The sequence below is a fragment of the Coregonus lavaretus genome, assembly GCF_964263955.1.
Source record: "Coregonus lavaretus genome assembly, contig: HAP1_SCAFFOLD_358, whole genome shotgun sequence".
Lineage (NCBI taxonomy): Eukaryota > Metazoa > Chordata > Actinopteri > Salmoniformes > Salmonidae > Coregonus > Coregonus lavaretus.
In genome coordinates, this window is record NW_028166433.1 from 32,649 (window position 1) to 57,800 (window position 25,152).

General features: G+C 41.0%; 1 protein-coding gene across 1 annotated transcript; it reads right to left on the reverse strand.

Annotated features, from left to right (window-relative positions):
* Positions 1 to 1,629: 1,629 nt before the first annotated feature.
* LOC311114715 (EF-hand domain-containing protein D2-like) lies at positions 1,630 to 22,431 on the reverse strand. The gene is made up of 4 exons (XM_084189950.1): positions 22,085 to 22,431; positions 15,428 to 15,575; positions 3,106 to 3,240; positions 1,630 to 2,560 (listed from the first exon to the last, which is right to left on the reverse strand). Exons 1-4 carry the CDS (start codon positions 22,417 to 22,419, stop codon positions 2,426 to 2,428), a joined length of 753 nt encoding a protein of 250 aa, XP_084046076.1. The 5' UTR covers positions 22,420 to 22,431; the 3' UTR covers positions 1,630 to 2,425.
* Positions 22,432 to 25,152: the final 2,721 nt, after the last annotated feature.

The following is a 25,152-nucleotide window of genomic DNA, read 5'->3' on the forward strand; positions in this document are numbered from 1 at the left end:
CTTGTCACAACACAACTGATTGGCTCAAACGCATTAAGGAAATAAATTCCACAAATTCACTTTTAAGAAGGCACACCTGTTAATTGAAATGCATTCCAGGTGACTACCTCATGAAGCTTGTTGAGAGAATGCCAAGAGTGTACAAAGCTTTCATCAAGGCAAAGGGTGGCTACTTTGAAGAACCTCAAATATACCATATATTTTGATTTGTTTAACACTTTTTTGGTTACTACATGATTCAATGTGTTATTTCATAGTTTTGATGTCTTCACTATTATTCTACAATGTAGAAAATAGTTTAAAAAATAAAGAAAAAACCTGGAATGAGTAGGTGTGTCCAAACTTTTGACTGGTACTGTATATATATCCGAATTGGGCTGTCTGTGTAAAGCAGCCTCTGTAGTCTAGAGGAGCCTGCTTTGAAAGGTGACAACTCAATGTCTTCAATAATTTTTAACTGAGGTATCTAATATTGAACTGTCAGAAATTTCAGTCATGCCTTAGAAAATATCAATTGATTTAACTGCACATTGATTAGATTACTGCCTTAAATGTTTATGAGAAATCTTCACTGAAATCAGTGTGTCTATTTACACCAAATATTAGCCAAAGATGAAATGTAATACTATGTTATACATTGATTACACATGTTCAATATGTAAAATGCTATGGCTTTAGATTGAGCACTTTAGTGATAGGTTAAACGTTTGGAGAAAGTAAGTAGATCATCTTTATATTTTCCCTTTGAATTTATGTAAAGACAGAAATCACTATTACATCATGCATGTATGCATTTGAGTCAACAGCAATACACAAATATTAAAGAGTAAATGGAAATAATGTTATGGAAAGAAAGCCCTGATTTTCAGAGATTAAATCTTATTGTGACATAATACATGTTCCAATGGCTTGTACAGTGTACATTACATGAAATAAAATAATATTTTCTGAACAATTCAAATACAGAAACATTACTTGTTCATACTTTCTCATACTTCATTTCACAGGATCTCTCACAATAACACATAATATTCTATACATGTTGAATGTGGATGGCAATTGCCTACAGAATGTAATCCTGTATGGCGATAGTATTCCAGCTGGGTGTGTACGTTACTATATCAAGCCAGCCTCTCTTCCATTTTGCCTCCTGTTACTACAGTGCATTCGGAAAGTATTCAGACACCTTGACTTTTTCCATATTTTGTTACGTTACAGCCTCTAAAATTGATTACATTAAACCAATCTCATCAATCTACACACAATACCCCATAATCACAAAGCAAAAACAGGTTTTTAGACATTTTTGCAAATGTATAAAAAATTTAAAACAGAAATACCTTATTTACATAAGTATTCATTATGGGGTATTGTGTGTAGATTGATGAGGACATTTAAAAATAAAATAAACATTTATCCATTTTAGAATAAGGCTGTAATGAAACAAAATGTGGAAAAAGTCAAGGGGTCTGAATACTTTCCGAATGCACTGTACATCAAGTCAGCCTTGCTACCATGCGGCCTCCTGTCTTTCCTTACCGGTACTGTACGACAGCTGTTTAAACTTATCAGACCAGCAAATGATATGACATCACTAGAATACACACATTATTGAGAAACACACAGATTGTGATTACCATTGTTTAATTTATGGAAAAATACAATACATCCATTTCCTTTTAATTTCAGAACACATAAGAAAACATAATGCTACATTGCTACATGATGGTATGTTTCTAGAAATTAAACAAACATGGATTACAGGTCAATATTCAGTATAACAACACCACCTACAATATGCCAATAGCAAAAACGTAGATTCACAGAGTGATTTTTAAAGGTTTCAACAGACAGGTATTTTAACATTCCTTTGCCTTCTACACATAAATTGGTCAATACATTGCTCCACATAACCTTTTCTGTAATGTACATCAAACATTAAACAATTAAATTATTGATGGCAAATAGAAAAATCAATTTTCTTCAAATAGGTATGACCTCACTGTTTTAAAATAAGTGAGAATATTCTGTATAATCATTTTTATTAGAACAATAATAACAACAATCAATCATAATAGTCATATCATAACAATAACCTTAATATCAATCTTTCATTATTCAATAAAATATTATTATTTGTGTATTCAGGGAAGCTATGGAACTGCTTTAAATCCTCCTTTTCTGTGCAAGTGAGTATGCGTGTGATCATGCATGTTTTAGTGTGTGTCTGTGTTTTAGTGTGTGTCTGTGTTTTAGTGTGTGTGTGTGTTTTAGTGTGTGTGTGTGTGTGTTTTAGTGTGTGCGTGTGTTTTAGTGTGTGCGTGTGTTTTAGTGTGTGTGTGTGTGTTTTAGTGTGTGTGTGTGTGTGTGTGTGTGTTTTAGTGTGTGTGTGTGTGTGTTTTAGTGTGTGTGTGTGTGTACTGTATTAGGAGCAGAAGGCAGACTGCAGCTCTTTGAAGGCAGCCCGCCTCTGTTTCATATCCAGCGCCTGTCTCTTCTGTTCCTCCTGCTCCTCTCGGATCTCAGCCTCAAACTTACTGCCCACCTTCAGAGCCTGCACCTGCACCATACAACACACTATTAGATCTACAGTACAGCAAGGGATTATACAGTGCATTTGGAAAGTATTCAGACCTTTGACTTCTTCCACATTTTGTTACATTACAGCCTTATTCTAAAATTGATTAAATTAATTGTTTTCCTCATCAATCTACATACAATACCCCATAATGACAAAGAGAAATCATGTTTTTCAACATTTTTGCATATGCATACTGAGTAAAGGGTCTGAATACTTATGTAAATAAGATATCAGTTCTTTTATTATTAATACATTTGCAAAAATTTCTAAAAACCTGTTTTTGCTTTGTCATTAGCTGAGTGCTTGTGACCCGTATACTGTGACCTGTATTTCCTCAAGTCTTCACAACTATACATCTGGGACACTTAACACACATCACACACCCTCCCCTTGTCCAATCACCCTGGTTCGTCATGGGCATTGATTCTATAACGTTGACACATAACCAACCCTTTTCACACACACACACACACACACACACACACACATACTCTCTCTCTCCTCTTCCTCTATCCCATTCCTACCTTAGCCTCGAAGAAGTCCCGTGCCCCCATGACTCCCTCTGTGGAGACGTCTATCTCAGACAGTCTGGCCAGAGCCATCAGACCACTCTCCTCCTGCAGCTCGCCTGCTGCTGCTCGCCTGAAGATCAGCAGGAACTGGAGGAGAGAGGAAAACATCAGGGTGGGTGAGAGAGGCTCAGACAGAACTACACATATCTATACTTTTTAGGTCAGTAGATTGTAGAATATATACAGTGAGGGAAAAAAGTATTTGATCCCCTGCTGATTTTGTACGTTTGCCCACTGACAAAGACATGATCAGTCTATCATTTTAATGGTAGGTTTATTTGAACAGTGAGAGACAGAATAACAACAACAAAATCCAGAAAAACGCATGTCAAAAATTTTAGAAATTGATTTGCATTTTAATGTTTCCACCTCCACGTTTGACGGTGGGGATGGTGTTCTTGGGGTCATAGGCAGCATTCCTCCTTCTCCAAACACGGTGAGTTGAGTTGATGCCAAAGGGCTCGATTTTGGTCTCATCTGACCACAACACTTTCACCCAGTTCTCCTCTGAATCATTCAGATGTTCATTGGCATACTTCAGACGGGCCTGTATTTGTGCTTTCTTGAGCAGGGGGACCTTGCGGGCGCTGCAGGATTTCAGTCCTTCACGGCTTAGTGTGTTACCAATTGTTTTCTTGGTGTATATGGTCCCAGCTGCCTTGAGATCATTGACAAGATCCTCCCGTGTAGTTCTGGGCTGATTCCTCACCGTTCTCATGATCATTGCAACTCCACGAGGTGAGATCTTGCATGGAGCCCCAGGCCGAGGGAGATTGACAGTTCTTTTGTGTTTCTTCCATTTGCGAATAATCGCACCAACTGTTGTCACCTTCTCACCAAGCTGCTTGGCGATGGTCTTGTAGCCCATTCCAGCCTTGTGTAGGTCTACAATCTTGTCCCTGACATCCTTGGAGAGCTCTTTGGTCTTGGCCATGGTGGAGTGTTTGGAATCTGATTGATTGATTGCTTCTGTGGACAGGTGTCTTTTAAACAGGTAACAAGCTGAGATTAGGAGCACTCCCTTTAAGAGTGTGCTCCTAATCTCAGCTCGTTACCTGTATAAAAGACACCTGTGAGCCAGAAATCTTTCTGATTGAGAGGGGGTCAAATACTTATTTCCCTCATTAAAATGCAAATCAATTTATAACATTTTTGACATGCGTTTTTCTGGATTTTTGTTTGGTTTTTCTGTCTCTCACTGTTCAAATAAACCTACCATTAAAATTATAGACTGATCATTTCTTTGTCAGTGGGCAAACGTACAAAATCAGCAGGGGATCAAATACTTTTTTCCCTCACTGTACTCCCTTATTACAGTGCCCTGCACATTGTGAAATAAACAGAAGATGTTATTGTAGGTCATAGTTTATTTTTGTTGCTCTAAAAACAGCTACGAAGTGATTTTTTGCCAAATATAGGGTCCTACATTTAATGTACTGCCACAACAATTGTATGTCATAACTTGCAATCCCTACAAAGCTTCACAACACCAATAATTACCTAACAGTCTAATATCATAACATCATATAGAAGTGATAACGGTTCCTTCTAATATCATAACATCATATAGAAGTGATAACGGTTCCTTCTAATATCATAACATCATATAGAAGTGATAACGGTTCCTTCTATTAAAATAACATCATATAATTTAGAAGTGATAACGGTTCCTTCTAATATCATAACATCACATAGAAGTGATAATGGATCCTTCTAATATCATAACATCATATAGAAGTGATAATGGTTCCTTCTAATAACATAACATCATATAGAAGTGATAACTGTTCCTTCTAATATCATAACATCATATAGAAGTGATAACTGTTCCTTCTAATATCATAACATCATATAGAAGTGATAACTGTTCCTTCTAATATCATAACATCATATAGAAGTGATAACGGTTCCTTCTAATATCATAACATCATATAGAAGTGATAATGGTTCCTTCTAATAACATAACATCATATAGAAGTGATAACGGTTCCTTCTAATATCATAACATCATATAGAAGTGATAATGGTTCCTTCTAATATCATAACATCATATAGAAGTGATAACGATTCCTTCTAATATCATAACATCACATAGAAGTGATAATGGATCCTTCTAATATCATAACATCTTATAGAAGTGATAATGGTTCCTTCTAATAACATAACATCATATAGAAGTGATAACTGTTCCTTCTAATATCATAACATCATATAGAAGTGATAACTGTTCCTTCTAATATCATAACATCATATAGAAGTGATAACTGTTCCTTCTAATATCATAACATCATATAGAAGTGATAATGGTTCCTTCTAATAACAATAACATCATATAGAAGTGATAACGGTTCCTTCTAATAACATAACATCATATAGAAGTGATAATGGTTCCTTCTAATATCATAACATCATATAGAAGTGATAACGGTTCCTTCTAATATCATAACATCATATAGAAGTGATAACTGTTCCTTCTAATATCATAACATCATATAGAAGTGATAACTGTTTATTCTAATATCATAACATCATATAGAAGTGATAATGGTTCCTTCTAATAACATAACATCATATAGAAGTGATAACGGTTCCTTCTAATAACATAACATCATATAGAAGTGATAATGGTTCCTTCTAATATCATAACATCATATAGAAGTGATAACTGTTCCTTCTAATATCATAACATCATATAGAAGTGATAACGGTTCCTTCTAATAACATAACATCATATAGAAGTGATAATGGTTCCTTCTAATAACATAACATCATATAGAAGTGATAACGGTTCCTTCTAATAACATAACATCATATAGAAGTGATAATGGTTCCTTCTAATATCATAACATCATATAGAAGTGATAACTGTTCCTTCTAATATCATAACATCATATAGAAGTGATAACGGTTCCTTCTAATAACATAACATCATATAGAAGTGATAATGGTTCCTTCTAATATCATAACATCATATAGAAGTGATAATGGTTCCTTCTAATAACATAACATCATATAGAAGTGATAACGGTTCCTTCTAATATCATAACATCATATAGAAGTGATAATGGTTCCTTCTAATATCATAACATCATATAGAAGTGATAACGATTCCTTCTAATATCATAACATCACATAGAAGTGATAATGGATCCTTCTAATATCATAACATCATATAGAAGTGATAATGGTTCCTTCTAATAACATAACATCATATAGAAGTGATAACTGTTCCTTCTAATATCATAACATCATATAGAAGTGATAACTGTTCCTTCTAATATCATAACATCATATAGAAGTGATAACTGTTCCTTCTAATATCATAACATCATATAGAAGTGATAATGGTTCCTTCTAATAACAATAACATCATATAGAAGTGATAACGGTTCCTTCTAATAACATAACATCATATAGAAGTGATAATGGTTCCTTCTAATATCATAACATCATATAGAAGTGATAACGGTTCCTTCTAATATCATAACATCATATAGAAGTGATAACTGTTCCTTCTAATATCATAACATCATATAGAAGTGATAACTGTTTATTCTAATATCATAACATCATATAGAAGTGATAATGGTTCCTTCTAATAACAATAACATCATATAGAAGTGATAATGGTTCCTTCTAATAACATAACATCATATAGAAGTGATAACGGTTCCTTCTAATAACATAACATCATATAGAAGTGATAATGGTTCCTTCTAATATCATAACATCATATAGAAGTGATAACTGTTCCTTCTAATATCATAACATCATATAGAAGTGATAACGGTTCCTTCTAATAACATAACATCATATAGAAGTGATAATGGTTCCTTCTAATAACATAACATCATATAGAAGTGATAACGGTTCCTTCTAATAACATAACATCATATAGAAGTGATAATGGTTCCTTCTAATATCATAACATCATATAGAAGTGATAACGGTTCCTTCTAATATCATAACATCATATAGAAGTGATAACGGTTCCTTCTAATATCATAACATCATATAGAAGTGATAACGGTTCCTTCTAATAACATAACATCATATAGAAGTGATAACGGTTCCTTCTAATATCATAACATCATATAGAAGTGATAACGGTTCCTTCTAATATCATAACATTTTACATTTACATTTACGTCATTTAGCTGATGCTTTTATCCAGAGCGACTTACAGTTAGTGCATATATTATTATTTTCATACTGGCCCCCCGTGGGAAACGAACCCACAACCCTGGCGTTGCAAACGCCATGCTCCATCAACTGAGCTACCTCCCTGCCTGCCATTCCCTTCCCATACCCTGGACGACGCTGGGCCAATTGTGCGCCGCCCCATTGGTCTCCCGGTTGCGGCCGGCTACAGCAGAGCCTGGATAACATCATATAGACGTGATAACAACTGTTCATGTCTGTGGGTTTAGTGTCAGAACTGTCCTCCTATGAGAAGTGATTTCTGTATGCGACCTTGGTGTAGCGACCTGATATCAATCAACCAAATTTTATAAAGCCCTTTTTACGTCAGCAGTTGTCACAAAGTACTATACTGATACCCAGCCTAAAACCACAAAGCGCAAGCAATTCAGATGCAGAAGCAGAGTGGCTAGGGAAAACTCCCTAGAAAGGCAGGAACCTAGGAAGACACCTAGAGAGGAACCAGGCTCAGAGGGGTGATAGAATTCTCCATCTAGCCTGACCACCAGTGGTCCTAGGGGGACTGTGCTGTGTAATGGGATATGTCTGTGTGGAACCCTGCTACTCCAATCAGGAGAATGAGAGGCAAAGAGAAGCAAGCATTTGGCTTTAGTCAATACCTCAGAGCTGAAACACAACAGAGTCTTTGTATCTCTGTTCAGCTGCCCCTATCACCTGTTATACCCTGTGAGTGTGTGAGAGAGAACGAGAGAGGGGGTAGGAAAGATGCAGAGAGAGAGACCCAAGAGAGAAAGAGAGAGCTCAAAGACATTGCTCCTGCATTTTCCAGCATGTTTTTACAAAAAATATAGATTTAGAGTTAGATAAACTTAGATTTTTTTGGCAGGGACATATACAGGATGCTACCCTCCACAACATAACCTTCATTCCAAACCAAAACTCCAAACCTACAACTTGATTTTGGACGGAATTACCTGGAAGGCTTTCTACTACCAAGGATTACTATTCCCAAACTATACAGCAAATGCTCTGGCAAACAAACAGAAACCTGAAAACACCATCCAACCTGCAACTGAGTGAGTAATGTTTAGTCTGAAACAATTTTTTACTTTCAAAAACCAAGAAGAAAAATACATTACAATGATATATTTTACTTTATAAGGACTGAATGCTAAGGCTACCAAGCTTGCTAGTACAAAGAGATACAACTTCAATTAGTACTGATGTGTGAAGTGAGAGGTGTCAAAGCCCTTGAGCCCAACAATGGCAGGAGAGTCGCACAGTCTACCCCAACCAAATGGAAAGGCCTTAGAAGCACCCTCCCGCTGTTCAGAGGTAATTAAAAGACAGTACCCCCTGTATGTAAAGAATGATAAGACACGAAGAGTACAAAATGAAGCTCCCTATGGGAAATCAGGAGACACTTTTTGCTGACTTTTATAAAAATGGAACATAAGCAACCTTATCTTCCACACAGACCATCCCCAGGCATGGCACAGTGCTATACTAGCACACTACCCCTCTGTTAAGAGGGGGGGGGGGTGTTAGCGATGGGTGGAAACTCAGGATACTAGACAATGAGGACTCTGAGTCAGCTAATATAAATCTCTATAAATCTGGAACAGTATTGGTCCAGGGCAACACCAAACAGTTCCAGCTGGACTTTTACCTAATCAAAGAAATAGCTCAGCAGGAGAAGCTCTCCCTTGAGAAAGATACCCCCACCCCGAGCGGGTCAGACCAGACCTTTTCAATAAATAACCCCACAGACGAGCAACCCCAAGCAGAAAGTCAACTTCCCAGCACAGAGTACTACTCCCTCATTGAAATGAAGGATACATTCACCCAGCTGGAGGTAAGGCAGGTGGTGCTGGAACAGCAGGTGATTACACTCCAGTCAGCGCAGACCCAGACAACAGTTCAGCACAACAACACCCCCTTAACTAGACCTGAAGAGCTGGAGGTGGAGAGAGACTTATCTGCACTCTGGACTGTGGTGAGACAACATCAACAGGAGAAAGAGCAGGAGCAGGAGAAGAACAGAGCACTACAGGAGAGGATCAGAGTGCTGGAGGAGAAGGTGAGAACGATGTCGGGTGACAGAGAACAACTCATTAGCGAGCTGGCCACCCCCGCAGAGAAGCCAGCAGAACAGCCCACCTCAGATTCTGACCAAAGTCTCGACACAGCAGCAGAACAGTACACCCTAGACCCTGACCATAGCCTCGACATCACAGCCTGACAAACAAATGAAGAACCCCAAGCCCTGGGGACCCCAACACCTCTGAGCAACCCCCCTGTCAGACACCCTGATAGTCCTCATGACGACCCCCCCACACCCACTGAAGACATACACAAGCCACAGATTGTATTCCTTATGGACTCAAACGGGAAATACATAAAATAAAATAAACTTTTCCCCAAACACACAGTGTCTAAACTCTGGTGTCCAAACACCCAGCGCGCCCTAGACCTTCTGTCTGAGGACCAACTAGGATCACCCAGCCACATAATAATACACACAGGCACAAACGACCTGAGAACACAGCAGGAAAGGGTGGCCACAGTACTCAAGGGAGTGATAGAAAAAGCTTATTCTACTTTCCCCAACGCACAAGTGGCTATCTCAACCCTGCTACCACGAAAATATTTCAACCCTACTACCATACAGCAGGTAAACGCAAGTATTTCCCGTGACTGTGCCTCAAAACCAAATGTCTACCTGGCCCACCACTCCACCCTGGACGTGAACAGCCTTTACGACCAGGTCCACCTATACAAGGCAGCAGTGCCCACCTTCGCCCGGACCCTAAAGGGGGCCTCAACATGAAAGTCACACATACGCCCAGGCTGTGAGCAGGCAAACAGGCCCAACCCCCACTCTTACACTAGCCCAAGACAATGGCATGTACCAGATGCTCAGCAGGCTCTGCTCACAATTTCTGGCCTGAGGCCAAACCACACGACCAACAACATTAGACACTTTATGGAACACAAAGCCTTCACTATTTCATCCTGGAATATCCAAGGCCTGAGGCCATCTGCCTTTGGCCTAAAGAGCAGGAACCTGGACTTCACCAAAGAAATCGGAAATAAAGACATTGTCATCCTACAAGAAACATGGTATAGAGGAGACGGACCCACTGGTTGCCCTCTAGGTTAAAGAGAGCTGGTAGTCCCATCCACCAAACTACCAGGTGTGAAACAGGGAAGGGACTCAGGGGGCATGCTAATTTGGTATAGAGCAGACCTAACTCACTCTATTAAATTAATCAAAACAGGAACATTTTACATTTGGCTAGAAATTCAAAAGGAAATTATCTCAACAGAGAAAAATGTCCTCCTGTGTGCTACCTATATCCCCCCACTAGAATCCCCATACTTTAATGAAGACAGCTTCTCCATCCTGGAGGGGGAAATCAATCATTTCCAGACCCAGGGACATGTACTAGTCTGTGGCGACCTAAATGCCAGAACTGGACAAGAACCTGACACCCTCAGCACACAGGGGGACAAACACCTACCTGGAGGTGACAGCATTCCCTCCCCAATATGCCCCCCTAGGCACAACTACGACAACATAACCAACATTAACGGGTCACAACTCCTGCAGCTCTGTCGCACACTGGGTATGTACATAGTCAATGGTAGGCTTCGAGGGGACTCCTATGGTAGGTACACCTATAGCTCATCTCTTGGCAGTAGTACTGTAGACTACTTTATCACTGACCTCAACGCAGAGTCTCTCAGAGCATTCACAGTCAGCCCACTGACACCCCTATCAGACCACAGCAAAATCACAGTCTACTTCAGGGTTCTTCAATTCCGGACCTGGAGGGCCAAAACACCTCTGTTTTTCATCCTCTCCTTCTAATCAGGGGCTAATTCAGACCTGGGACACCAGGTGAGTGCAATTAACTACCAGGTAGAAATAAAAAACAGAATTGTTTCGGCCCTCCAGGACCGGAATTGAAGAACCCTGGTCTACTTGAACAGAGCAATACTCAATCATGAGGCGTCAAAGCCAAAGGAACTGAATAATATTAAGAAATGCTATAGATGGAAGGAAAGTAGTGTCGAAACCTACCAAAAAACAATTAGGCAACAACAAATTCAATCCCTTTTAGACAACTTCCTGGACAAAATGTTCCACTAACCTCTCAGCTTCCCTATCAAATCTAAAAATATCTAACAGAAAACCGAAGAAAAGTAACAACAGTGACAAATGGTTTGATGAAGAATGCAAAAACCTAAGAAAGAAATTGAGAAACCTATCCAACCAAAAACATACAGTGGGGAGAACAAGTATTTGATACACTGAAAATCACATTGTATGATTTGTAAGTAATTAATTTGCATTTTGTTGCATGACATAAGTATTTGATACATCAGAAAAGCAGAACTTAATATTTGGTACAGAAACCTTTGTTTGCAATTACAGAGATCATACGTTTCCTGTAGGTCTTGACCAGGTTTGCACACACTGCAGCAGGGATTTTGGCCCACTCCTCCATACAGACTTTCTCCAGATCCTTCAGGTTTCGGGGCTGTCGCTGGGCAATACGGACTTTAAGCTCCCTCCAAAGATTTTCTATTGGATTCAGGTCTGGAGACTGGCTAGGCCACTCCAGGACCTTGAGATCCTTCTTATGGAGCCACTCCTTAGTTGCCCTGGCTGTGTGTTTCGGGTCGTTTTCATGCTGGAAGACCCAGCCACGACCCATCTTCAATGCTCTTACTGAGGGAAGGAGGTTGTTGGCCAAGATCTCGCCCCATCCATCCTCCCCTCAATATGGTGCAGTTGTCCTGTCCCCTTTGCAGAAAAGCATCCCCAAAGAATGATGTTTCCACTTCCATGCTTCACGGTTGGGATGGTGTTCTTGGGGTTGTACTCATCCTTCTTCTTCCTCCAAACACGGCGAGTGGAGTTTAGACCAAAAAACTATATTTTTGTCTCATCAGACCACATGACCTTCTCCCATTCCTCCTCTGGATCATCCAGATGGTCATTGGCAAACTTCAGATGGGCCTGGACATGCGCTGGCTTGAGCAGGGGGACCTTGCGTGCACTGCAGGATTTTAATCCATGACGGCGTAGTGTGTTACTAATGGTTTTCTTTGAGACTGTGGACCCAGCTCTCTTCAGGTCATTGACCAGGTCCTGCCGTGTAGTTCTGGGCTGATCCCTCACCTTCCTCATGATCATTGAAGCCCCACGAGGTGAGATCTTGCAGGTGTCTTTTATACAGGTAACGAGTTCAAACAGGTGCAGTTAATACAGGTAATGAGTGGAGAACAGGAGGGCTTCTTAAAGAAAAACGAACAGGTCTGTGAGAGCCGGAATTCTTACTGGTTGGTAGGTGATCAAATACTTATGTCATGCAATAAAATGCAAATTAATTACTTAAAAATCATACAATGTGATTTCCTGGATTTTTATTTTAGATTCCGTCTCTCACAGTTGAAGTGTACCTATGATAAAAATTACAGACCTCTACATGCTTTGTAAGTAGGAAAACCTGCAAAATCGGCAGTGTATCAAATACTTGTTCTCCCCACTGTACATAATATGACATTTGAAATGTCTTTATTCTTTTGGAATTTCTGAGTGTAATGTTTACTGTTAATATAAAAAAATTATTTCACTTTTGTTTACTCTCTACTTCACTTGCTTTGGCAATGTTAACATACGTTTCCCATGCCAATAAAAGCCCTTAAATTGAAATTGAATTGAGAGGGAGGGGAATATGAGGGAGAAGGGAGAGGGAGGGGGTAGGAAAGAGAAGGAGAGAGAGAGGGAAGTAGGAAAGATAAGGAGGGAGAGAGGGAAGTAGGAAAGATAAGGAGGGAGAGGGAGAGGAGTAAGAAGGGCGAGGGAGGGGGTAGGAAAGAGAAGGAGAGAGAGAGGGAAGTAGGAAAGATAAGGAGGGAGAGGGAGAGGAGTAACAAGGGCGAGGGAGGGGGTAGGAAAGAGAAAAAGAGAGAGGGAGGGGAGTAAGAGGGATACGGGGAGATAGCCTCAGCCCCCTCCCATGAAATAAGTCATGCAGAAGTGTGCTCTACCTGTTGTAATCAGCTTCTTTCGCTCTAAATTCAATGCAATTCAAAGGGCTTTATTGGCATGGGAAACATATGTTTACATTGCTAAAGCAAGTGAAATAGACAATAAATAAAAGGGAAATAAACAAGGGAAATACATTTTTAAAAAATTAACAGTAAACATTATACACACAAAAGTTGTTAAATAATATAGACATTTCAAATGTTATATTATTAGCAATGTTGTAACAATGTGCAAATAGTTGAAGTATGAAAGGGAAAATAAATAAACAGATAAATATAGGTTGTATTTACAATGGTGTTTGTGCTCCACTGGTTGCCCTTTTCCTCCCTCTCTCTCTCTCTCTCTCTCTCTCTCTCTCTCTCTCCACATTTTGTTGTGTTACAGCCTGAATTCAAAATGGATTTTGACAATACCCCATAATGACAAAGTGAAAACATGTTTTAAGAAATGTTTGCACATTTATTGAAAATGAAATGCAGAAATATCTCATTTACAGTATTCACACCCCTGAGTCAATATTTTGTAGAAGCACCTTTGTTTTTGTTTTTTGGCAGTGATTACAGCTGTGAGTCTTTATGGGTAAGTCTTTAAAAGCTTTCCACACTTGGATTGTGCAACATTAACACATTATTCTTTCCAAAATTCTTCAAGCTCTGTCAAATTGGTTGTTGATCATTGCTAGACACCATTTTCAGGTCTTGCCATAGATTTTCTTGTAGATTTAAGTCAAAACTGTAACTCGGCCACTCAGGAACATTCACTGTCTTCTTGGTAAGCAACTCCAGTGTAGATATGGCCTTATGTTTTAGGTTATTGTCCGCTGAAAGGTGAATTAATCTCCCAGTGTCTGGTGAAAAGCAGACTGAACCAGGTTTTCCTCTAGGATTTTGCCTGTGCTTAGCTCCATTCCATTTATTTTTTGTCCTGAAAAACTCCCCAGTCCTTAACGATTACAGGCATACCCATAACATGATGCAGCCACCACTATACTTGAAAATATGGAGAGTGGTACTCAGTCATGTGTTGTATTGTATTTGCCCCAAACATAACACTTTGTATTCAGGACAAAAAGTTTATTGTTCTGCCACATTTTTTTGCAGTATTACTTTAGTGCCTTGTTTCAAACAGGATGCCTGTTTTGGTATATTTTTATTGAGTACAGGCTTCCTTCTTTTCACTCTGTCAATTAGGTTAGTATTGTGGAGTAACTACAATGTTGTTGATACATCCTCAGTTTTCTCCTATCACAGCCATTCAACTCTGTAACTGTTTTAAAGTCACCATTGGCCTCATGGTGAAATCCCTGAGTGGTATCCTTCCTCTCCGGCAACTGAGTTAGGAAGGACGCCTGTACCTTTGCAGTGACTGGGTGTATTGATACACCATCCAAAGTGTAATTAAAAACTTCATCATGCTCAAAGGGATATTCAATGTCTGCTTTTTTTTTTTTTTACCCATCTACCAATAGGTGCCCTTCTTTGCGAGACATTGGAAAACCTCCCTGGTCTTTGTGGTTGAATCTGTGTTTGAAATTCACTGTTCAAATGAGGGACCTTACAGATAATTGTATGTGTGGGGTACAGAGATGAGGTAGTCATTCAAAAATCATGTTAAACATTATTATTACACACAGAGTGAGTCCATGCAACTTATTATGTGACTTATTAAGCAAATTTTTACTCCTGAACTTATTTATGCTTGCCATAACAAAGGGGTTGAATACTTATTGACTCAAGACATTTGAGATTTTCATTTTTAATTCATTTGTAAACATTTCAAAAACATAATTCCACTTTCACATTATCGGGTATTTTGTGTAGGCCAGTGACAAAAAAATCTAAATGTAATCAATTTTAAATTCAGGTTGTAACACAACAAAATGTGGAAAAAGTCAAGGAGAGTGAATAGTTTCTGAAGGCACTGTATGTGTTACTGCAGTTAAAACATACACACTGTAATTAACAGGCCTTGTGAGGCATTGACTCACTCAGGCACACACACACACACACAGGGAAATTGACATGGACGTAGACAGTACAGTACACACACCTCTCTGTAGCTCAGCTTGCCATCAAAGTCCTCGTCCACCTCCTTGATCATGTTCTTGAGGCCCAGGTGGGTCTGAGGCGCTCCCAGCTTCTCCATCATCAGCTTCAACTCCATCAGGTCTATGAAGCCGTCCTTACCACCGTCAAAACTACAGAGAGAGGAGGGTAGCTCAATGAACTTCCATTATAACATCACAACTCTATGAAGCCCTCCTTAACACTGTCAAATCTACATACAGGTGTGTCTACATATAGCTATTGAGAGACGAAGGTACACAGACATTACACTACCTCACATTAAATTATCAGGAGAGGAAACATTTAAAGTCTGTCATAAAGGTCAAAAGCTATGGCCATAGATAGTTATATAGCCAACAACTAGAGGTGTTTCTCATGGTCAGGTCAAATGCTCAGCAAAACCTCATGGCTCTAGTAAGATATGTGCCAAACCTTTCTAAGTTCAGCCTAGACTGGCTGAAAGGCCCAATGTGGTGAAAGGCATCTATACCCTGATTCTGACCAGACTGCCACATCTAGACATAGAGATACAGGTCCTAAGCCTGCCAATGACATTAAACACACACACACACACACACAGGAGAGACAGACATGTTATGATAAAGGTATGATGTTGGGAATAGTGATCCAGGTGGTTGACACTAACCGGACAGTCCCCTGACAGCTGTCTGCGCTTGACTGACACACACAAACACCAACTTTCCCTAATAAATCACAGTAAACACACCACACAATAATTTGTCATCAGACACACAACAGATTAATCAAGGGTGTTGGGGGTCCTAGATAAACAGATCAAGGGAGTAATTGAAAAACAGAGAGAGACATGACTGAGTGAGATTGAGATAGAGTAGCAGTGTGTGTGTGTGTGTGTGTGTGTGTGTGTGTGTGTGTGTGTGTGTGTGTGTGTGTGTGTGTTTGTGAGATGGCATGCAAGGAGTCTGTCTGTCTATCTGACACAACAGTATTTATAGATCCTGTCACACAGCTGTTCGAGTGGCACTGGATCTGGGTGTGAGTGAGGAAACACACACACTCTCTCTCACACAGACACACACACACTCACACACACACACACAAGTGCTCCTATCTGCCAACACCTGAATGGTAGGAGTGTAATCTGGTCAGACCAGAGACCAAAGAGAGAGAGAGGTCATTGTTTCAGTCCAACTCTTCAAAGGCCTTAGGAACTAAACCCCCTCCCTTCAAAACAACCTGATTTAGGACTATTAACTTCCTAACATTCAGCCTAAAGATATCATCATCTCAGTAGCACAAAGGACCACTGATTTGAACCCCACCCCACACACATCACTTCAAAGGGAAACATTGCTTTACTAACGCTAAACATCCATCCCAAAATAAATCCTTGGTACGAATACAACCACTAATGAAACACGTTTTGTCCTGTTGAATATCAATCTACATCCACCCAATACTGTAACGCACCCAATACCTTCATTCCTGTTTGTGTCCCTGTCAAGCCTGCTGAATTACTTTTCACCATATTCATGCCCCTCACCCACACACACACACATTACACACACACACATAACACACACACACACACACACACACACACACACACACACACACACACAACACATTTCCTGCCATCTGTGTTCTAGGACAGCTGGTTCCGTTTGGCCCTCCACAGCTGACCAGTATGACAACTGTTCACAGCAACTGATGACCCCAGAGCAGCTTAGCAACTGTCACCTGTACGTACAGGACTCACTTCACAGCTTAGTGACAGGTCCTAGTCCAGCTCCTCAGCGGGGTAAGTCAGTATCTCACAACAACAACATGTTATGCTGAAAGAACAGAAAACCTGCCTGGTCAGAGGCACTTGAGTACTATGATCAGTAAAATACTACTCTGGGCTACTATTCCAGCCCCAGCATTCTACCACAATCTACCGACCGAAAGTCTGCCGAAAGCTTTGACGTAAAATAGATAAGACTGAAAGGCTGTTTGGCTATCGAAAAACTCAAAAGTGAGACGTTGCAAGAAAACAACAGTATTGTGGAATGTCTTCCTTTGTCAGGGAGTGGTGCCACAGCCCATAGTCAGGCCTTATTGTCCCACAGCTAACTTCCTGCAGTATGGTAATTATAGATACCAAGGCTTTTGGCATGGACACTGTATTTTTGGATCTCTCTCTCTCTCTCTCTCTCTCCCTCCCTCTCTCTCAACAGGAGTGTAATTCAGGTCACTCCTGCTGCTATAGGGCGTTCTAGTGTCTGAGTGAAGATGGAGCAGATAAGGGCCGGCTGATAGCGCCTACATCCTCATCTGTAATGCATCCCTCAGAAATCACAGTGACTAACACGTTACCAGAGGCTGTTTTTAGATCAGTGACTCAATCAAAAGTCAGAATTGTGACTACACTCTTAGAAAAAAGGGTTCCAAAAGGGTTATTCTGTTGTCCCCATAGGAGAACCATTTTTGGTTCCAAGTATAACTATTTTGGGTTCCATGTAGAACCCTCTGTGTAAAGGGTTTTACATGGAACTCAAAAGGGTACTACCTGGAACCAAAAGGGTTCTACCTGGAACCAAAAAGGTTATTCAAAGGGTTCTCTTATGGGGACAGCCGAATAACACTTTTAGGTTCTATATAGCACCTTTTTTTCTAAGAGTGTAGTGTTGATGATGAGTTCGAGTTATGCAGAGTTAAAAGGCAGGGACGGGTTAAGGCCTCTGGAATGCAGAGAAAGTGGGTGAGTGAGTGGGGCAGGATCAGGGAAGAGAGAGAGGGTGAGGAGGGATAGACCAAAAGATGATAGGGTGAGGCAGAGTGTAAAGGGGTGAGAGAAGGGGCAGAATTTAGGATGGAATGGCCCCAGCCCTGCCCTCAATCTAGCCTACCCACACTTAGAACATTCCAAAGTGCCCCCTCCCTGGCCCTCACCCCAGCTAGGCTCTGCCACCACGACCGCATCCAAGAACACTTTAGGACACAGACAGACTGGCCACTGCCCCCGCTGAGCATGTGTCTCACCCACATCTAGGTTACCCGCCAGTGCCTAGGTCAGAGGGTCAAGTACCCTGCATGCAAAGCTAAGGAGAGCAGGGGGAGATGAAACAGGGGTTGGGTAGATAAAGGAAGCAGTGTCCACTCAGAAAATAATGAGTCAGGCAAAGACAGCACACCTGACCTCTCCGCTTCAGCCAATGAAAAGCCTACAGAGAGAAGATAGGATAAACTAAGGACATGGAGGTTTTACAGCACTTCAACTCACTGTGATCTAATTAATAATCAAGGTCTGAGCATTGCACAGAAACCAAACTCTAAAGCTTTGACAGTCTATACTTATGACACTTACGACACGGGTGGGTAATGCAGCTACACGTGTCTATCATGGGTGGGTAATGCAGCTACACGTGTCTATAATGCCTCAACATGTGTCTATCCTGGGTGGGTAATGCTGCAACACGTGTCTATCACGGATGGGTAATGCCTCAACATGTGTCTATCCTGGGTGGGTAATGCTGCAACACGTGTCTATCACGGGCTGGACATATGTCTAGGAAGTGCCCCAGTGATGGCTATAGGAGAGATGGATAAAACCTGCCCCGGGCAGGACAGCTTGAGAGCAAGCCATAGAGATAGAGAATGAAGAGCGAGAGAGAGGGGTGGGGGGGGTCTTCATGGAAGAAAACAGAGGCGAAGGAGATAGAGGACACATTCAACCAACACAAGAGAATCTGGGGCAGTGTGTGTGTGGGTGTGTGTGTGAGAGAGAGAGAGAGAGAGAGAGAGAGAGAGAGAGAGAGAGAGAGAGAGAGAGAGAGAGAGAGAGAGAGGGGGGGGGGGCACGTTTACTAAATGTTTCTTCATGAGTGCATCTAAGTGCATGTTTGTCAATGAGAGGCGTGTTCAAGTAAGTTCACTATATCAACCCAACGTCCTCCTAAGGAAAGAGGGTGATATCAAGCCCCCCTCCTCTCTCCCTCTCTCTGTGACCCATTTTCCCCTCTACTTACTGAGTCTTCCTTTCCAACTGTGCTGAGAGCTAAATTAGGTCAAACTCAAATGTAAAACTCAAGTTTAAATACATAGTCCTGGAAAAACTGCAGTGTCACTGCATCTACCCAACAATCATTATCCTTCTCTACACTGTTTTCACATGCACCTGTAGCTACAAAGCTTTAGATGAACAGATGAACTGGAACAAAAGTATTAAAATGTCCTCATGTTCAATGTCTCCAACAGAAATGTAAGTAGTCTCCCCTATAGCTCTGAAGTAGTCTCCCCTATAGCTCTGAAGTAGTCTCCCCTATAGCTCTGAAGTAGTCTCCCCAATAGCTCTGAAGTAGGCTCCCCAATAGCTCTGAAGTAGGCTCCCCTATAGCTCTGAGGTAGTCTCCCCTATAGCTCTGAAGTAGTCTCCCCTATAGCTCTGAAGTAGTCTCCCCTATAGCTCTGAAGTAGGCTCCCCTATAGCTCTGAAGTAGGCTCCCCTATAGCTCTGAAGTAGGCTCCCCTATAGCTCTGAAGTAGGCTCCCCTATAGCTCTGAAGTAGTCTCCCCAATAGCTCTGAAGTAGTCTCCCCTATAGCTCTGAAGTAGGCTCCCCTATAGCTCTGAAGTAGGCTCCCCTATAGCTCTGAAGTAGGCTCCCCTATAGCTCTGAAGTAGGCTCCCCTATAGCTCTGAAGTAGTCTCCCCTATAGCTCTGAAGTAGTCTCCCCAATAGCTCTGAAGTAGTCTCCCCTATAGCTCTGAAGTAGGCTCCCCTATAGCTCTGAAGTAGGCTCCCCTATAGCTCTGAAGTAGGCTCCCCTATAGCTCTGAAGTAGTCTCCCGAATAGCTCTGAAGTAGTCTCCCCAATAGCTCTGAGCAAATACAGTACCTGGACACTACTAGTCTCACACACAGACGCTGTCCAGTCTCAATCTCCCCTCTCTCTCTCCCTCGCCAGAGAAACACTGTATACAGTAGGGTCTCCTCTCGTCAGTGGACACCCCTCACACACACACACACACACACACACACACACACACACACACACACAAAGATGCCATTGTCGCACAGGAGAGGGGGTGTCACTGGGGACACAGTGTTTGAGAAGAGCAGCCCTTGTCCCTCCAGTGAAAAAAAGACAGTAGCACAATGGGGGACTGTACAGTTCCATTGGCCCAGGAGAAAACATTATTCTGGCCTGGTACAGAGGATGTCAGTAAAGCCCAGTATAGCCCCACATCCCCCCCCCCGCTGGGTCCATGAATTTCCTAAAGGGTTGGTGCTGCAGAGACCGGAGTGACAAAGCAGGCTCTAGCTACACACACACACACACACACACACACACACACACACACACACACACACACACACACACACACACACACACCAGGTTTGTACAGTACGTAGTCTATGAGAGGATTAAATGAGAGGTAGAGAAAAGAGGGGGGGGGGGGGGGTTCGCCCTATACAATAACAATAACACTAGGCTAGCAACCTAGAGATTAATTATTGTCATGTAAGCTATATGGGAGATGAATTATTAATATTTATTCATGACAGAAATGGAAAGTGTTGAAGGCTAGATGAATACCATTCAGTCTGAAGTTCCACAACAATTTAACTCCACAAGCAGTAGACAGAGGTCACTAAGCTCAGTTCACCTTGTCAATTGTGTGGTCAGGTAGTTGTCTCCGACATAATATATAGGCTTCATCTCTTAAAACATGCATAGTGGAGTCCAGGGAACAAAAAATAACACTTTTAGGCTTTTGCTTATTATGAAAAGGCTATTTATGTTAGATGAATAATATTTTTATACAAACAACATGCATAGCTCAACTACCATTACACACTGTAACTACATTTCTAGGACATACCAGTTTTACAATTCAACCGAAAGTGGCGGGAGTCAAATGTTACAATTGACACAGTAGGCGGGATGAAATGTAACAGGCTGAGGAGTTAAATGTAACACTGTCTTCAATGGTAAAAAATGAAGGACAATTTAAAAATGATGATTATGATTTGAAACTGATATTTCGATGATAATACACTAAATTGACAACAAATATTTCCATTTGATCTTTCAGGCATGTCATATTGACCAAAAACGGAGTAACCAAAATTAAGATATTTTATATAAGATATTTTTAGCATTCAAAAGTCTGAATTTGACTTTTTTTGTAATTTTTCTAAGGTATTATCTGCTAATCTTGATATAAAGAAGTGACATTTTATATAATTATGTGAATGTGTCTAATTTACGATTTTAGGTACTGTGTTACAACGAACACCCCCCCCCCCCCCCCCCCCCACAAAATAAAATAACAATTATTATTTAGATACATGGAGAATGGTTCCACAAGTCTATTATTTAAAAAATAGTATAATGTGTATAATTACACATTTGTGTCAATAAAACAACAAATAATTGATGGATTTAAACTAAACGTATTAGGCATTATCACATTTTATAACATCTTTCTAAATTGTTTCTAATTTGAGTTATTAAACTGTTACAGTACAACTGACCCGGTGTTACTTTGTTCCCCTGCCACCCCTACAGACATAACTAAGGACACCTCTTTATCAAGTCAAGTCACAAAATAGGCTATAACCATTGCCACAAGAATGATATTAGAATGATATTCAAATAAAAATAAAGCCTACCGTTTGAAAATGTTCTCCATGTCTTTGATCTGTTTGCGGGAGAACTCTTTGAATTCCGTGTAAGGGTTGAACACCTTGGCTTGCTTGGGCGCCGCGTTCCCATCGTTGATGTCCAGTCTCCGGGTGAGTTTCGCCGTGAGTTCCGATGTGGCATCATTGACAACGACCACCACCTCTTTTTCCTGCGGCTCAGGGACAGGGTCGCTCGGTTTCACCGGGGTCTCCTCTGGTGCACACGGGTTGAATAGGGGAACCTGCTCTGCGGCCATCCTGGGCTGCAGTTTCCTCGCCAATTCGTCCGATGCCATGGTGCGTAGGAGACTCTTTGACTTCATGCGATGGAAGCGTGTGCCTAGCACTCAGGATGGAAGTCAGCTGTATCTGTCAGCTCGGAGTTTCAAGAGGGGGCGGAGCACAACGGAGCATCAGCATCAAAACATCCATTGAGCTATTTTACAACATCTGAAACTAAGTACAGGCAAGCCCAATCAAATGGGAGCATAAAACGGGGCAAGTAAAGGTGCAACACGAGCAGTCAAGGTGTTGTTCAATTAATTGCTTGATGGAGATGTTTTTAGATTGGAGCTAGTATTTGAGAGACATTATTGGTACGTTTGCTTGGTAATCCTTTGTATCGAGCCTATTTATTATAGCTGTGACGCAGGTACCAAAATGTAGCCTCCATCAAAAAGGAACTAAGGCAAAATTATCTGCGTTGGCCGGGAATCGAACCCGGGTCAACTGCTTGGAAGGCAGCTATGCTCACCACTATTCACCAACGCTCGACACTGATAAGAAGAACCCATTCTATCTTCAGAGACGCACTTGATCTAGCTAAATTAGTCTGCTGATATGAATGTAACTTCGTAGTTGACACTATAGTTTACATGCTGAATTACTCAAATAGCACGAGTCCCATTACTGAAATAGCGGAGATATAGTGTCAGTCAAACAAGTGTGGGCTGGCTTGCCAAACAAAACAGTAGCCACATTAATAGCGAGGACCGGCTAAACTAGTGACGGCAGAGAGAAACGGCTAAACCTCAGCCTGCCAAGAAATACTTATAATCTACCTACAGTGGGGGGAAAAAGTATTTAGTCAGCCACCAATTGTGCAAGTTCTCCCACTTAAAAAGATGAGAGAGGCCTGTAATTTTCATCATAGGTACACGTCAACTATGACAGACAAAATGAGGAAAAAAAATCCTGAAAATCACATTGTAGGATTTTTAATGAATTTATTTACAAATTATGGTGGAAAATAAGTATTTGGTCAATAACAAAAGTTTCTCAATACTTTGTTATATACCCTTTGTTGGCAATGACACAGGTCAAACGTTTTCTGTAAGTCTTCACAAGGTTTTCACACACTGTTGCTGGTATTTTGGCCCATTCCTCCATGCAGATCTCCTCTAGAGCAGTGATGTTTTGGGGCTGTCGCTGGGCAACACGGACTTTCAACTCCCTCCAAAGATTTTCTATGGGGTTGAGATCTGGAGACTGGCTAGGCCACTCCAGGACCTTGAAATGCTTCTTACGAAGCCACTCCTTCGTTGCCCGGGCGGTGTGTTTGGGATCATTGTCATGCTGAAAGACCCAGCCACGTTTCATCTTCAATGCCCTTGCTGATGGAAGGAGGTTTTCACTAAAAATCTCACGATACATGGCCCCATTCATTCTTTCCTTTACACGGATCAGTCGTCCTGGTCCCTTTGCAGAAAAACAGCCCCAAAGCATGATGTTTCCACCCCATGCTTTACAGTAGGTATGGTGTTCTTTGGATGCAACTCAGCATTCTTTGTCCTCCAAACACGACGAGTTGAGTTTTTACCAAAAAGTTATATTTTGGTTTCATCTGACCATATGACATTCTCCCAATCCTCTTCTGGATCATCCAAATGCACTCTAGCAAACTTCAGACGGGCCTAGACATGTACTGGCTTAAGCAGGGGGACACGTCTGGCACTGCAGGATTTGAGTCCCTGGCGGCGTAGTGTGTTACTGATGGTAGGCTTTGTTACTTTGGTCTCAGCTTTCTGCAGGTCATTCACTAGGTCCCCCCGTATGGTTCTGGGATTTTTGCTCACCGTTCTTGTGATCATTTTGACCCCACGGGGTGAGATCTTGCGTGGAGCCCCAGATCGAGGGAGATTATCAGTGGTCTTGTATGTCTTCCATTTCCTAATAATTGCTCCCACAGTTGATTTCTTCAAACCAAGCTGCTTACCTATTGCAGATTCAGTCTTCCCAGCCTGGTGCAGGTCTACAATTTTGTTTCTGGTGTCCTTTGACAGCTCTTTGGTCTTGGCCATAGTGGAGTTTGGAGTGTGACTGTTTGAGGTTGTGGACAGGTGTCTTTTATACTGATAACAAGTTCAAACAGGTGCCATTAATACAGGTAACGAGTGGAGGACAGAGGAGCCTCTTAAAGAAGAAGTTACAGGTCTGTGAGAGCCAGAAATCTTGCTTGTTTGTAGGTGACCAAATACTTATTTTCCACCATAATTTGCAAATAAATTCATAAAAAATCCTACAATGTGATTTTCTGGAGAAAAAAAATCTCAATTTGTCTGTCATAGTTGACGTGTACCTATGATGAAAATTACAGGCCTCTCTCATCTTTTTAAGTGGGAGAACTTACACAATTGGTGGCTGACTAAATACTTTTTTTCCCCACTGTAAATGCAGTGGCGGCTCCTGAAAAAATTCTCAGGGGGGGCAATTTTTCTGATGATTTAGGTGACCTACACACATTTTAAAAAAGATATGTCCAGCAACAACATGAAGACAGGGGCAGCATATAAGTCAATACTGATATACACATTACTTGCTTCAAAAAGGCCTCATGGTTGAATTGGAAATATGTGCACCTGAGCATAATTCACAACAAGCAAGCAGGAGCTTTTGATAGAGGCTACTGAAAACATTGATGCAAGTTATTGGTAATAAGACATTTTTATAGACTTCCATATTCTGCCCTCTTGTATAGATTTGTGAAAATGAACAGTGATAGACATTTTGCCTGAAAACAGAATTTGAAAATAATTTCTAGAAAAGGTAAACACAGC

Excerpts from the sequence above, each read along its gene's own strand:
- LOC311114715 (XM_084189950.1), bottom strand. The coding sequence starts at position 22,419 with ATGAAGTCAAAGAGTCTCCTACGCACCATGGCATCGGACGAATTGGCG. Across the intron at positions 15,576-22,084 it reads ATGGAGAACATTTTCAAACG|TTTTGACGGTGGTAAGGACG; the intron begins GTAGGCTTTATT and ends CTCTCTCTGTAG. Across the intron at positions 3,241-15,427 it reads GCAAGCTGAGCTACAGAGAG|TTCCTGCTGATCTTCAGGCG; the intron begins GTGTGTGTACTG and ends TCTCTCCTCCAG.